Here is a 14,893-nt window from a genome sequence, read left to right as displayed (position 1 = left end):
TTACAATATTCTACATTTTACCAGTTTAGCTCCTTTCTGAGAAAAACATGGCAAGATTCTGCACCGCGAGACGTCACAAAACCAGAATCTCACCTTGACAAAACACAAACCGAGAAAGAGGTGTAATAAATGCAGACCTGATTTTGTGGAAATACCAGTTTGCTTAAACGTACAAACGATGTACAAAGGATGTACGAAGTCATCCTGGCTCCAGGGGAAGGCAGAACAAAAAGGTTCCTGAAGAAAAACCCTGGGACCAGCTTCCTGGGGGCATGGTCTGGGCCCCCTGCGTCCGGGGGAAAGCCCCTTGACTTGCCTTGCCTTCCTGGTGCCCAGTCAGCTGGACCCCGAAAGGCCCATGAGGGCTGGGCTGGAGCCCGGGGGATTTCCAGTTTCTCCAGCCGAGCCTTATGCTTTTCCAAAAGGGTAACAGGACCTGTCCTGGATGGATCCTTGGAGGAGGAGGGCGGGTGACGCTGCTGGGGCGGAGGCCGTAGAGGGGGAGATGCTCTCAGCACGGGAGACGGGGAGGGCGTGGGACCCAAAAAGCCGCTGCCATCCCCCAGGCCACGCGAGCGCGTTCTGCCGCAAACCTCGGATGCTGCCTTGCGTGGGGCCAGGTCTGCAGCTAACAAGGGTGGCGGGTCTCGGGCACCGTCTGCAGCCACTTGGTCCTTGCTTGGGGAGATGCCAGCATCCTCCTGCCGCCGAGCCGGCCCCTGCGGGCAGTGGGAGTATGCTGGTGGTGACCGGCTGGGATGCCCACGGAAGGGGAGGCGGGGGCATCGGGCGGTGCTGGCAGGGCTGCAAGAGCGCTGCAGGGAAGCCAGAAGTTCTGGAGCCAGAGGAGAGAGGCTGTTGGAGCAGCAGCCACAAGGTGGGGGCAGGAGGCCTTCCATGGGCACATGGGCCAGGGCAGGAGCGGTCCCAGAGAGCAGGCGTCCAGAGAGGTCAAAAAGGAGGGAGGAAATGGGGAGAATGAGTCGAGAGAGGTGCGGAGCAGAATGGAGTTCGCAGACCGTGTGGAAGCACAAGCGGGCAAAAGCTACAGGCCTTTCCGGCAGGACATTCTTGGAACTTGTCCTGAGACCTTCACGCGTGGCAGGTATGTTGGTGAAAGCCAAAGGAGTCATTGAATATGCAGGACCCACCAGCCGGACAGCAAAAATCTGGCCCAGAGGATGCTCCTGGTGATGGCCCCCTTCCCTCCTCGGTTGGCACCCACTTACAAGCTGCAAACCATTTCAGTCCCGCTCCAAGCAAAGCAAGTTGGGTTCCAGTGCCTCCTTCACTGACCCGTCGCCTGGCCCAGGTTGTTGGATTATTTGGCATGTGGGAATCTATGGCATTGTGAGGCTTTGCCCCGACTGAAGGAAGCAAGTGTCCAAAGTCCAGGGAGCTGAGATCCAGAACGGCACGGCCATGGCCCTCGCAGGGCTTCCCTTTCCAAGGATGTGTTTGGCTGGCCGCGCCTGGCGCTGCTTATTTACAGGGAATGGCCACCCAGCTCCAGGGAACGGGACCGGCCACTTGGCCCAGGTGGGGAGTTTCCCTCCCAGCCTGGAGCAAAGGGAGGAGGACACTTTGCTGGTGACCTCCTGACCCAGAAAGCTCTCCAAGGCTCCCCTCCCCTCACTTCATCTGCTCGATCTGCTGCTGCAGCTCCTCCTTGTCCAGCTTCATTTTCGATTCCAGGACCTGCTGCAGAGATCCAATGCTCTCATAGATGGTGGTGAGTCCTTGACGAGGGAGGAATAGGACACACTTTGCCACCCTTCCTCCGGAGGAGCAGTCAGCCTTGCCCAGGATGGGCCTTTCTCTTCTGGGCACAGAAACAGGCTGCCCTCTGGCCCGAAGGAAAGGTGTGCAGGGAGGTGTCCTAGCAACGTAACTGGGATGGAGGCCATCCCATCACCCTTGCTAACCCCTGAGCGCCCCCCCCCCATGGCCCCTGTGCTGGCTGGGATGCCCCCCCATTCTCCTTACCAGCGCTGACCTCTGCCTTGACTTCTTTGATATCCTCGGTGAAATCGGTCTGAAGTTTGCTGAGCTGGACGCTCATCCTGTCCTCGGCCTGCTTCGCCTCCTGCTCCTGGGCTGCAAATTTCTGCACAGCCTCCATTTTCTCCAGCTTCTCATGGATCTCACTCAGCTGCATCTCCAGGGCTCTGCTGTCCATTTCCTGCGGTGAAACCGGGTGAGACTCGCAGTTAGAGAAACAGCCCCACAGTGACCTTCTGGGCCTTCCTCCGTCTGCCTGTCCTGTGGGTCTTCTTCTGGGCCCTGGGAGCACGTGGAACGTGCCAGGCTGCCCTGGGGCAGAGGAGGACTCATTCTCCCTGCGGGAAACGGTTCCTTCCCATCCGCTCCAAGGAGAGCCTCGAGTCAGGCGGGGACCAGGGGTTGGCAAGAAGTCAACCCCTTGTTTACATCTTGGCACCTTGAGTGAGGCCAGGGAATCACTGCTTTCCCAACAAACCTTGGTTAAAGCAAACCATGGCCTCATGACAAGTGAACCCAGCCTAAGAGCCTCTCGGCCTGTTTGCGCCAGGAAATGTCCACAACTGGCCCCAGGCGCAACCGGCCCTTCTCCTCCTCCAGGACCGGGGGTGTTCTCAGGGGCCAAAGCAGACGGGAGACAGCGTACACTCTTCTCCTTGATGGCCACAGAGAGGCGGTCTATCTTCTCCAGGAACTCCTTCTCAAAGCGCAGCTGCTCTTGCTCCATCCCGCTACGGGCAGAGGAGATCTGGGCAGTGAGGTGATCGATGGCCTCCTGCAATCTAGCGGAACAAAAGCAATTCAGGTGCCCCCTAAGTAAACCCAGCAAAAGGCATTGTGGATTTGCTTGTGCCTTTCGCAGAGTTCAAAAAAACGCTGGGGTGGCTGGGGAATCGCTCCGACCGAGGCCGAATTCCCTTCCCCAGATACGTGTTTGGGGACACTTTTGAGGGCAGCCCCGGCGTGGCCCTGCCGCAACTGGGGTGGGGTCTGTGTGCACCCTCGGGGGGGAGGACCTACTTGGTGTCCAGAAGGTGGAGCTGCTGGTTGCTCTCTTTGTAGGCCAGCTTGAGCTTAGCATCTTGTTGCATCACAGATTGCTCAATTCTGCTCAAAAGATGAGAAATCTGGCAGGGAAGAAAAGCCAGATTACGGCGTCTCCTGCACTTCATCCCAGGTTCCAAAGAGATACCACTCTCGGCTGGCTGGAACCCAATTGAAGCTAGGGGAAAAGCCCTTGACTCTCAGATGGCTGTCCCTGGAGGCCACTCCGTCCCACTTCCCCAAACCATTCTGAAAAGCTTTGCTTTTGTAGCAGTCCAAACTGCTGGGAACTTCGGCCTCTCCCCTGCAAGGGGGGTCCCGGCCTTGCTTCTGAGCAAGCCCACCTGCCCGCAGAGGAAAGGGTGTTCTCCCTGAGGAAATGCCTCCGGCGGGTTGGGCTGCAACTCCCATGAACCAGCCGGCGGGGGAGATGCAGACCAATGCCTTGGCGACTTTGGGGGCTCCCTGGATGGCTCCTTCTGTGCCCACGTGCAGCTGAAGCAGCAGCAGTGCATCGGCACCTGTGGTTCACTGTCTGCACTGCAGAGTTTGAGCACCAAAAGAATGGGGGGGGGAAGCATCCCCTGCCCACAATCCCCCTTAGCCATCCCACCCCCCACAATTGCACAAGGCTTCTCTCAGCAGGGGTGGGGCATTCACTCAAAGGGCCTGCTGGATCGACAGGAGGGCTGCAGTTGATGGGAGGAATCTAGGAAAACAATCCGTCGTCGCACAAGCAAGATCCACTACAGCACAACCGTCAGAGAATCTGAACTGGGAGGATTCCAAAAACAAATTTATTTATTTATCATATTTTTATCACCGCCTGTCTCCCCCACAATTCCAAAGGAGCACTCCCTCTGTCAGTCAGGGGTTTGACGGCCTTTTTCCTGACGCGGGAAAGCTGCGATGGGTAAGCTGTGAGGTGCTGGACTGGCACGGGATCGCTGTTCCGTACTGACTCATGCAGACCAGGGGCTGCTGAGTAATGTGGGGAAAAAATGATTTCATGCGTTTTTATAGAATGATTTTTCTTGCCACCATTTTCCCAGATGGTGAGGGGGCTTTGGCAGGGCAGGCAAGCCTGTGGGAGCAGACTTCCGGAGGAGGAGGTGGAGGACGACGCTGCTGCCTTTCTGCGGCTGGCGGGTGACCGTCCTGGAGGCGCCCAGCCCAGAATGGACCCGGGGTGCCTCTACGATCCCACCCTCCTGCTTTATTTGACGCCCCGCCTTTCCTCAGCAGCATAAATAAACCAGTCAACTAGCACTTTCCTAACCGTTTTATGCAGTGATAACAATAATACCGGAGCCACACAGCATCCAGGAATGTGAAAGGAAACTGCACTCCCTCGCTACCGCGTTTCCCATAGCAACCAAAGCCATCTCAGAAACAAGCCTCCATTTATAGCCTTCCTACCAGAGAGGGTTTGGCCACCACAGAGAATTGTGGGGTGGGGGGGGGGACTTTGGATCCTGCCCTCCCCCTCAAGAAAAGCTATAAAAGTGACCTGAATTGGGCCTGGAAATGTGTTGTGCTGCTTTTGCGCAGGGGGGGCCAACACTCCTTCATGGTTGTGCTCCTGAACTTCTGCTTCAGCCCCTGCCCACCGCCTGGCTTCTCTAGGGCAAGAAGAGAGACCCCACCGTGCCAGCGGACCAGGAGGGTGCGGGATGGGTGCTGCTCTTAAGTCCTGCCCAGGCCCAGGCCCCCCAGACCAGCCCCAGTTCCCCAGTCCTCACTGGATGGAAAGGGCCACCCCAGATGATTGGCCCCCTTTTCTGGGGCTCTGCGATGCCTGGCTGTTGGTGCACCCCTCCTGGGGGAAGCCGGGGACCCTTCTGGGCAATTCCTGCCCGTTCAGGATCGCCAAAGGCCAGACCCGCTTCTGAGCAAGTGCTTTGTGGCCCTGGTCACCCCAAGCTGCATTGGCACCCTGGTCTGAAAGGCTCCCGATTTCCCTGATACTTTTACAGTTCAAAAGCCAGTCCGAGGGGCAACAGTGCACACCCCAGGCAGAGGACGGGCAACCTGTCATTTCCAACCCCTTACTTGTAGTTCTGTTTCTTTGATTTTGGACTCCAGGATCAGTTTCGTGGCTTGTTGCTCTTTACTCAGGCTCTGAAGTCTCTCGTAGGTGACCTTATGCTCTGCGGACACCCTGGCCAGGCCGGCATCACATCTGGAATGGACAGAAGGGAGAGTCGCTGCCGGAAATGGCCGAGGAGGCACCGTGCCCTCTTCCCACCCTTCAGCTTGCAACCCAGGCTTCAGCTCAAGCAAGCAGAGATGAGCAAGGCAGCAGATTTGGGAGACAAATGGGAAAGAGAGTCACAAGGGCAACAGGTCCCAGACTTAGGGGTTGGGGGGAAGGGCTGAGTAAGACAGGTCTTGACACCCAGTGAGCAAAATGACATCACATTAAGGAGCAGCCGACTCACCTTGGACTGAAAGCAAGTGGGGGCCGGGAAGTCAGCAAAAATCTTTCCAAAATAAGCTCCCCCCAATCAACATGGCAGGAAATTTTCCCACATCCATTCCAGGCTGGGGAGGGGAGGGGAGGGAAGGGACCCACCGAGCAGACTGCTGGGGGAAGGAACAGCCTGGCGCCAGTGGACCCAACCTGGGCCAGACCTCCTCACCACATGCGTGCGCACCCACACACTTGCCAGGGGGATCTACCATCTACCAATTGATAGGAGCCCGAAGCATGTAAGGGGTGAGCCCCAGGATACACCTTTTTTCTGCTCAAAAGGATTCTTCAGGATGGCCAAGTAAAAAATACATTTTTTGGCACAGACCCCTTTGAAATTAGTTTGCAGCTGACGGTCTGAAGAAGCTGCTGCTGTGTCCTGTGGCTTTTGCACATCTGTCTGTGTGTAGCAGACGCGGGCTGGATACCAGGCCGGCTGGTCCTTCTCCAGGGCCCCAGACGGCTTGCAGCGGCCCTGATCCTCCATGCACCTTCTTGACCCTGGTGCCCATCGGCAGGGTTAGGACTACGGCCCCAACACCCCCTGCCTTCCTCCCCAACCCTTCCACGCCTTCAGGTTCAGCAACGGCCCTCCGGCTGCCCACCGAGATTCCTGTCCCCCAAAGAGGGACCTGGTTTCGGGCCTTGGGGAGTCTCACCTGGACACTCGCCCTCGAAGGTCTCCCAGGCCAGACAGCTGCCGCATCTCCAGGCTCTTCAGGGTCGAGTTTGTTCCGTAACTCAGGTTATCCCGGACACGTATTTGCTCCTGCAGAACCTGTCGTTAGAAGCGCAGGAAACGTGAGGATGAGTTCCCCCCACAGGGCCTCGAGTGGGGAGCAGGGGGAAGAGGGAGCTGCCAGGCTTCCTGCGGGTTGCACGACCATCTCCAAAAAGGCAGGGAGGCAAGAGTGTCCAGGAACACAAAGCAAAGCAGAGCATCACAGTCAGCAGCAGCCTACCCCTCAATGCCGGCCAGGAGGGGAAAGACGTAGGGCAGGGGGGAGGACCCGGCCTCCATGCCTCGCCTCGGGCTGTCGGTCCAGCCACAGCAGAAGTGAGGCACGGGAGGGCGAGGCCTTTGCGCTCCCAGCCGGGTGCCTCTCCTGCAGCAGGGTTTCTCAGCCTGTGGGGATTTTGGGAATTGGAGTCCACACGTCTCACAGTGGCCGAGGTCGAGAAACACCGCGCTAGAGGAGCCTGTGGCTCCTACGAAACAGGGGCAAGGGTGGAAGGGGGAAGAGGGCTTTGTCCTCCTGTGGATGATGTGGTTGTGCCAGTCGGGGCTGCTCCAGGGCAGGCACTTCAGCGGGCACATGTTCGTGAGCGAAAAGACAACGGGAGGCGAGCATGCGGCGTCTCAGGCAGCCACTGAGGAGAGGAGCCGAGAGCAGCTGCCACTGACCTCGATGTCCCGGTTCAGCTGCCGGACGATGGCAGTGATATTGCGGATGTGCTCCTCCAGCAGCTGTCTGGCCAGCCGATCGCCGCCCCCCTTGTTCTGCATCCGGTGCAGTGTGGAGACGATGTCCTCCTTGATGCGGAAGGCGTGCTCCACCAGAGCGGCCGTGGTCTTCTCATGGCTGAGGATCCGGTCCTCTAGCTGGTCCACCAGGCGGGCCGAGCCCAGGGGAACCGCCGTCAGGGCCTGGCTGTGCAGCGGGAAGTTCCGGATCCGTCTGGAGGAGGAGGGGCACGGAGAGGCAGCGGTGGGGTGGGGGGTGGAGCAGCCTCCCCTCTTCCTGGGCATGGCTGGAGCGCCACCCTCTCCCCTCCCAGCTGCCCACTGGCCTGCCAGGGATCCCCCTCTTCCACCCCAGCTGCCAGGACTCTGGCCGGCTTCTGCTACAGTGGGCGAGTGCTGGGCCTCTTTGGGGTCTGCCCTCCAGCCTCAAGCCAAGGCAAGGAGTGGGGCAGCAGAGCCAGATGTCTGGCCTGTCAGCAGCGGGGGCAGTCACCAGAAGCCTCCAAGCAGGATGAGCAGCCCTGCCAGCCAGGAAGTGTCTCCCGGGTCCTCCCATCATCATGCCCATCCAGCTGGGCAGAACCCACAGAAACACCATTCTCCTCCCCCCGCCCTCCTCAGAGGTCTTGGGGTACCTTTCGGTTGGGCCGAGTGTTGAGAAGTTTGGGCTTCTCTGTGCCATCCTCTCTTTCCACGGATTTATGCCTGTTAGGGAAAGAGCAGCCTGTGAACAGAGCTGGCTTGCCAGGCAGGCTCAGACGTTCCCGATCCATCCCAAGGATCAAATGTTATGCTGAAGGCTGGAGGGTCAGTCGGAAAAGGGAGGGAGGGGACATCCCAGAGGCTGGTGGAAGAAAGTGGAGCCAAGCTGAGGGATATTAATCTACCACTGTGGAAGGACAAAAGTTGTAGTCCAAGATGCTTCTGGAGGACCAGGACCAGGAGGGACAGAGTCAGGCAGGCCCCAAAGAGAAGGGCAGCTCCTATTCCCTGCTCCAGCCCGACCAGTCCCCACCTCTTGGTGCGGCCTTCCTGGGGCCGACAGAAAAACAAGCCTCCTCCGACTTGCAGCCCATCTCCTCTCCTTTTCCTCCTCGGGAGCTCCCATCCTTCAAGGATGCTTTGCAAAAGATGAGCACGTTACACGTTCTGGGGAGCGAAAAATGCTGACTTTGCAACGTTCAGGACGCTCAGCAAATTCAGAGCCAGCTGGAGGGAGAGGGAGATCCCCAGGGCCGTGGCATGAGCATCTTCTCCAGAGCACCCTCTTCAGCCTCAAGGGACTTTCTTGAGAAAGGCTCATCTACGAGGGTGGAGAAAAAAGGGGGAGGGAGCCCAGCGAACATCGCCTGAAGATCCTGGAAGGAAGGATGGGGCACACGTCTAATCAACAAACGCAGAAACACGAGAGCCAGAGGGGAGGAGAGCATTGGGGGGGTGGGGCAGGGTGCCAGCACGACACCCTGGATGACAAGGACCCACCCCGGCTTCGAGGGCTTCCAGACAGGAAGGGCGAACGCATCCTGTGCGGTCTGGAAGAGGGAGTAAACACCGGGGAAAGAATACCCGGGCCTCTCCTGCTGGGGTAGATTTTGAATGGTGGAGAGACGGTGTTTGTAGGGTGGGAGGCACTATTAGCCTTTTGCTTTGGGGTCCTGGGGGTGGGTGGGGGGCAGAGCAAAGGGACCCACCTGAGCCGTGGGAAGAGCGTTCAGCCAAGCAGAGGAGGGGAGAAGGAGCCTTGGCACGCGGATCAAGCGGTTGCCCAAGAAACATCGGAGGGGTGGGAGGGGGGGCACAGGATGAGAATGGGGAAGGAAGGCGGAGTTCAGGAAGGAGGGACAGTCCCCAAGGGGCAAGCCCTCCCCCTTCCTTGATTTGGCCACCAGCTCCCGAAGTGGTGGAGCCCCTCCCTCCTGGAATCTGTAACATGGAACAGACTGCAGCACCCAAAAGGGCCCAGGCAAATCCTGGCTGGAGGGAGGGGTGCACTGCGAATGTCATCCACCCATCTGGGTCAATCTGCCCAAACTTTAGCAGGCTGTCTTGCTGCTAGTGCCACCACAAGACCAAAGGCCACCTGAAGGCTGCCCAACTTGCCTGGAGGCGAAGCCCCAGCTGGATGGCAGGAACCGTGGCCAGTCGGGCCTGGCCTTGCCCTGCCAGCATGCCACGAACTCTGGGGGAAGTTTGGCTGTCCAGGGGGCTGCTAGATCAACTGGGCCCCAACTCCTCAAATCCCCAGGCAGCCCGGGGCCTTATGAGCTGCTGGGAGGATGAAAACTAAAGGCTGGTGCACAGGCTGGTTTAGACACTCGTTGAACACCGGTTTCCTTGGGCACCCTTTTCAGCAGCGGTTTTGGCCCCTGACAGTTGCTGGTGCCCTTTCTGTTTTTGCTACTTTTCTAATTGTCTGTTCGGGGGTGCACATATTACGGCAGCAGTGCTGGATTCAGGGCACCGATGGGCCAGTTGTTAAAATGCCTATATGAAAGGCTGCAGGGCATCTTCACGGCCTTTCTCTAAAGCAAAGCATGCAGAACTGAAGGGCGGGACGGCATATTTTGATATGCCCAGCTGGCTCCCCAAGTCTCACGACTACAGTGAGTTGGCCCTGGAAGCATCCCCACGTGAGGGTCTACTCCATCGCCTGCCAGCCTGGAATGCCTGAAATTCCTCAGGCTGGCCTCCCACTCGGCCGACTGGGCCAATATCTGAGCACGGCAGGAAAGGTGACCAGTTGCCTCGCCTGCTGTGGGAGGGCAGCCTTGGGAACGGGCATCTGCCACTGTCAAGAGTAAACTTGGGCTCTGAAGTCCCTCCCGGGGTGGCGATTGTGCTGTGCAGCAGCTCGGGTGACCCCCAGACCCCCAGTGGGATTCAGGCAGACCTGGCCTGTGGGTTGTCCAGTACAAGAGGCCTTCCTGTCCATCATTTGACATCCTCCCTCAGGCATCAAAATGCCCATTTCCAGCCTGAAAAAGGCAGCCTCGTATGCAACCCAGCAAACCTTTGCAAACAACCAAGGAGCAAAGAGTTGAAAAGAGGGCGAATGTCAGAAAGCACCAAATTCCAGAACTGCCCTCCCCACCTCCATCCCCCCTCCCAATTCACACTCCTGTTTCTTCCTGGAGCTGTGCTGAGCTGATGCCCCGAGGAAGACCATCCCTGCCCTTCCCCCCTTTTTGTAGGGCCACCATAACGCAGAAAGGGCTTTATTTCTCCCTCGGAAGATTCCCCCCCCCCAAAGGCAGCTCAGCAACTCACAGCACCACATGCCACAGCTGCATCCGAGCCCTGGCGACAGCTTTCCACATGATGCTGCTCCCAACACCTCAAACTTGAGAGCTTGGAGGAAAAAGCATCGCCCTCGGGAACATCAAGGGCGGGGGCTGCCGCGTGTCTGCCCATCTCTGGAGCAAGAGCCTCCCCCATTCCCCCCCCCTACGCTTCTTGCTTCTGTCCTCCCGGGTGCGGATGCCTGCTCACCTGAGGAAGCTGAGTGGCTGGAAGGACCGAAATAGCTGGTGGGGGGGGAGGCACCTTCCAAGACAGAGGGGAGGGAGCACCCTGCCTGAGCCCCCTCTTACCTGGGGGTGGCTGGGCAGGGCTGCCCTGGACCTTTGCCTAAGCATCGGGCAGGCTCCTCCGTGGCCCCTCTTCCAGATGGGCAGGAGTGTCTTCAGCTGAGGAAGGCCGGGTGGGGCAGCCTCAGGGCATGGCCTGCCCTCCCGGGCTGGGGCTGCGCTGCTGCTGCGGGTGCTGTGGACCTGCCCTCCACCTCCTCTTGGCAGGGCCTCCTGCCACCCTCCTGGAGGAGGGAGGGAGGGAGGGAGGAGGAAGGAGCAAAGCCGCCCCGAGCTGTTGCCAGGACGCGGTCGCTATGGCAACCCCCATCTCATCCTCCACAAAGCAAGGCCCTCCTCGAGACAAAGGAAAAAAAGAACTTATTTATAGGGAGCAGCGTATTCGAGCCCACCAGCGTTTCCTCCAAAGAGCTGCAGGGGGAGGAAGAGGAAGGGGAAGGGGAAGGGGAAGAGGAAGAATGCCCCCCCTGAAAAATTTGCCAGCTACCGCAGGTTCGCGTCCAGTTAAGGGCTTGGCTGCCCCCACTGAAGCCGTCCAAGGGCGTCCCGGACTGCCAGGTGGGGGTGCAACCCGGCAGGGGCCGGCCTGGGGGCCGCTGCGGGCAGACATTATGCCCCTGCCCGAGGGGAGGGGGCCTGGGGGCAGAGCCAAAGGAGGCCGGGCGGAGGGAGGTGGCTGCAGGTCACGAAGGGGCCCGAGGCCAGGGGGCGCCAGGCGCCCTGAAAGAGCGGCGGCGGGACCCCCGGCTCCCCCTTCGCTGCCCGGGGGACTTCCGGGGCTCCGAAGGGGCAGCGCGAGAGGCGGGTCGCCCCCGGCCAAAGGAAGGCGGCGCCCGGTTGGCGCGCCCTGCTTCTACGGCCGCGGCCGCCAGGGGCCGCTGCCGTCCCGCCCGCCAGGCTCCGGCCGGTCCCCCGGGCGCCGGCTCTGCCAGGGAGGGGAGGGGGCTGGAGGCCGGTCCTGGCAGGCAGGGCGACCACGGCCAGCCGGAGGTGGCGCCCCGAGGCCCTTCGGCTTCGCTGCCCGGGCGCCCACCCGCGCCGCGCCGCGAACTCAGCAGCCCCCGGCGGGCGTCCCGCGGAGGCCCCGGGCTTTGCTGGGCCGTTCCAACCTATACCGGGTCGCCTGGCCCACCCCGCAAGGCTGTTGTGGGGCCAGCGCACAGCAAAGGCCGGGAGGGACGGGGAGGGGGTCCGCACGCACGGCCGCCTGGGCGGGGCTGCCGGGGCGAGGCGTCCCGGGGGCGCGCGGCCGGGCCGAGCCTTGTATGGACAAGGGCGAGCGCGCGCCGGGCAGCGGGAGGAGCGCCGCGCGGAGCCGCCCTCTCGGCCCGGCTCCAAAGCCCCGGCGAGGGACGGCTCCAGTCCGGCTCATTGCATGGCGCGGCCGCTCCGCCGAGCTCTCCGTCGCGGCGCTTGGGCTGCTGCGCCCTGAGCCGCGGGACCCGGCGCGGCCATCGGCCATGGTGAGTGCGCGGGGCGGGGACGGGGGGCGGCGGCCGCGGCCGGGCTGCCTCTTCGGGGCCCGGGGCGGCGGGGCGCCCTGGGGGAGAAGCCGCGCGGGGAGCCCGCCCGGGTCCGGCCCCGGCCTGGCGTTCCGCCTGCCCTGGGAGATGCTCGACCGTCCCCCGCCGGCCTGCGGGGGCTCGGTGTGGCGGCGAGGCGCCCTTCGCCCGCCTCATCCCGGCTCGGGGTCCTCGGCGCTGCCTCGAGGAAAGGGCTCCGGCCTTGCGGCTCGGCCTCTCCCGGCGGCGCACGGGCAGTCCGGACCGTCTCGGCGGCGGGCGGCGGGGGCCGACCAGGGCAAGACGCGAGCCTTCGGGGTCCGTCCGTCTCCGCGGCGCGCTCGGGAGGGGCCGCCCCCCTCGCCCCCAGCTCGCGGCCGTTCCGCGCCTTCCGCGCCCTGGCGGAGGCCGGGCGTCGCGCCCCGGGAGGGGGCTTTCTCGCGGTCGGCCGAAGCGCGCGAGCTCCGGGCCGGGGCCGCTTGGGCGGAAGAGCGCCCTGCCAGACCCCGGCCAGCCTGGGCGGGGAAGCGCGGGGCCCCGCCGGGCTCGGAGCTTCGATCCCCTCCCTCCGTCCCCTCCGGCTCCTCAAAGCCATCTTGGCGCGCTCCGCTTTCCGGGGCGGCTTTGGAAGCCGGCGGGGGCGTCGTCGTTCTCGGCCAAGGCTGGTGGGGGTTGCTCGTGGGCTGTTGCTGACCACCTGCAGCCTGACTGGGTCTGCCGCCTGCCTCTGCCGCCCCCGGGAACGGAGCACGCGGCTCTTTCTTCAGCCGGCCTTTCCCTCCGAGTGGGGCCAAGCGAGCTCCCCGGGGCAGACGACGCTGCTGACGCGCGGTGGCCCCGGGCCGGCATCCCTCGCTGGTGCTGGCGCAGCAGCCGGGTCGGTCCTTGTGAGCGCGCCCGCTCAGCCCTGCTCCCGCTCGCGCAGGTAGGCAGGCAGGCAGGCAGGCAGGCAGGCAGGCAGGGCCGCTCGCTTGCTCCAGAGCCGGTGGAAACGCCCGAGGGGATCCCGCTAGTCCTCACCTGCGGGCGGGGCTGGCAGGGCTCCTCCATGGCACGCGTTGCCTGTTCCCTGTCGGCCCCAGAAATTCTTCCCGGGCGTCCCAGCCGGGTGAGGTGGGGGTCTTGCCCCAAAGCGGGAGTGAGGGGATTGGACACAGACCACAGGAGCTCTTCGGTCCCCACCTGCCTGCCGAGAAAGGAAACGCCCCAGAGCCTTGAGATGGCCTGGGGTGACCTCTGTTGCAAGGCAGAAGCTGCAGGAATGGAGCCTCTCGAGCTCCGTGGGCAGTCCCCAGGTGCCCGAGAGCCCGTGGCCCAGCACACAGTCCCTGGACCCCTCTGTGGCACACCACTTGCTGGGCACCACACAGGCCCCGCCAGGGCCCCGGTGACTCCATTTCCTTCCAAGCACGAGGGTGGCCACTCCCCAAGGCTTGAGAAGACCCCGTTTGGCTTCTCGCCCAGAGTTCTTGCTCCAGCTAGCCTGCTTGGTAAAAGCCCCTGGAAACCTGGGCCTGGTTTCAGATCTGCGGCAAACCTGGCCTTTAACCGAGCTGGTCGGGGTTTCTGGCGGCTTCAGCCCAGCCTGCTTGGAGGATGGCCAGTGTGGGAAAGGCAGCCTGCTCAGCCACCGTGTTGTGGCTCCCTTGCCTCGGAGGCCGGGTCCACCTCGCAGAGCCACTGAGCTGCTTCCTGGGCCCTGAAGTGTTTCGTACCTGGGTTTTTAAGACCGGAGGATTAGCTGCCTTTGTGGGTCATCTGGCCTGAACAGCCGGTGCTGGGGACGAACAGCAGCCACAGCCACCACCTTCCTGGCCTCCAGAGCTGCAGGAGGAGGGGCCTTTGCTGCAATCCAGCCCCATTCCTAGATGGGCCTGGCTGCAACTTTTTCATGAATTTTCAACTTGGCAGCATCGCTTGCGCATTTCTTGCAGCCCGAAGCCTTGATTCTGAAGATTCTCCTGCCGGTGTCATGAGGCTTTTCAAGAGAAGCCGCCTCTCCTGAGAATCAGGGCAGCTAGGAACATGCCCACCCCCTTGTGGCGCCGAGGGTTGGTTGAAAGCCCAGAGGAGGAAAAGGGGCTGCTTGCCTGGATGGTCAAGACAGTAAATGGCCCTCTGCTGCTGAGAACACTTGCAGGACTTCTCTGGTGTTTTGGGTTCTTGCTTTGACAAGCCTCCCCTGGCTGAGTTGCGAAGACCAGTGCCTGGTCAGGAGTGAAATCACGAGAGGAGGCGGCTCCCTGCCGAGCCCCACTCAGCGCCTGCGCCTTGAGCCGCCCTGGTCGTCCCTGGGCCCGCTGGCAGGGAGGTTGTCAGGTGACGCCAGACGTCTGTGGGACTGGGGCTGTCCTCATAAAGCCTCCCACTGCATCTTGGCTCTGAGTGCTGCAGCATCCCTGCTACACGGACGTCACAATGCTCTCTGCCTGCCCTTGGTGGCGAGGCTGTGCGCTCCCACGGATTGAGGCCTCTGGCTGCCCTTCCGCCCCCTTGGAGCCCCAGCAGGGGCCAAGTAGGGAAGAGGTGGGTACGGTTCAGCCTGGGGCAACGCTGGCTGAGTTTGATGGACTGCCCCAATTTGGCGGCTGTCCTGTTGAGTCGGTCAGCTCCGCTTTGCGAGGGTCCTTGGGATGTCTGAAAGTACACAGGGGGCTGGTAGCCTCGAGGACAGTTGGATGTGGAAGACCGAAGGCCGTGCCTCAGGACTGGCCCAGAGTGTGTGGGGCAGAGTTGAAAACCCCAAACCCTTTTCCTTACCGCTTCCCTTTGCTTTGCATGCAGATGCCTTCTGTTCAGCTCTCGCACCTGCAGGGACTGG

The 14,893-nt window shown here is 61.7% G+C and overlaps 2 protein-coding genes across 3 annotated transcripts in view; one reads left to right on the top strand and one right to left on the bottom strand.

The window, feature by feature from the left end:
* Positions 1–827: 827 nt before the first annotated feature.
* Positions 828–10,633, bottom strand: FAM81A (family with sequence similarity 81 member A). 2 transcript variants are annotated; one of them, XM_063314295.1, is made up of 9 exons: positions 10,574–10,633; positions 7,619–7,688; positions 6,924–7,197; positions 6,178–6,296; positions 5,098–5,227; positions 3,022–3,128; positions 2,648–2,783; positions 1,987–2,182; positions 828–1,739 (listed from the first exon to the last, which is right to left on the bottom strand). In XM_063314295.1, exons 2-9 carry the CDS (start codon positions 7,663–7,665, stop codon positions 1,633–1,635), a joined length of 1,116 nt encoding a protein of 371 aa, XP_063170365.1. In that variant the 5' UTR covers positions 7,666–7,688; positions 10,574–10,633; the 3' UTR covers positions 828–1,632. The 2 variants fall into 2 exon arrangements, with proteins under 2 accessions (XP_063170365.1, XP_063170366.1); XM_063314296.1 differs by having other exon boundaries at positions 1,997–2,182.
* Positions 10,634–11,929: 1,296 nt separating this feature from the next.
* MYO1E (myosin IE) overlaps positions 11,930–14,893 on the top strand; it is a 43,727-nt gene continuing 40,763 nt past the window's right edge. Inside the window, exon 1 of the mRNA XM_063314294.1 lies at positions 11,930–12,033. Coding sequence (XP_063170364.1) covers positions 12,031–12,033 — 3 coding nt within the window. The 5' untranslated portion in view covers positions 11,930–12,030. The remainder of the gene's footprint in view (positions 12,034–14,893) is intronic.

This window comes from Candoia aspera, chromosome 13 (genome assembly GCF_035149785.1).
Source record: "Candoia aspera isolate rCanAsp1 chromosome 13, rCanAsp1.hap2, whole genome shotgun sequence".
NCBI classification, from domain to species: domain Eukaryota; kingdom Metazoa; phylum Chordata; class Lepidosauria; order Squamata; family Boidae; genus Candoia; species Candoia aspera.
This window is presented reverse-complemented; position numbering and strand designations above follow the sequence as displayed.

What these genes read in the sequence shown, in the direction of transcription:
- FAM81A (XM_063314295.1), bottom strand. Translation starts at nt 7,665, where the DNA reads ATGGCACAGAGAAGCCCAAACTTCTCAACACTCGGCCCAACCGAAAG. An exon ending in CTCCACCTTCTGGACACCAA is followed by an intron (nt 2,784 to 3,021) that starts GTAGGTCCTCCC and finishes TTGTTCCGCTAG; the next exon opens with ATTGCAGGAGGCCATCGATC. An exon ending in TGGCCATCAAGGAGAAGAGT is followed by an intron (nt 2,183 to 2,647) that starts GTACGCTGTCTC and finishes GTTTCACCGCAG; the next exon opens with GAAATGGACAGCAGAGCCCT.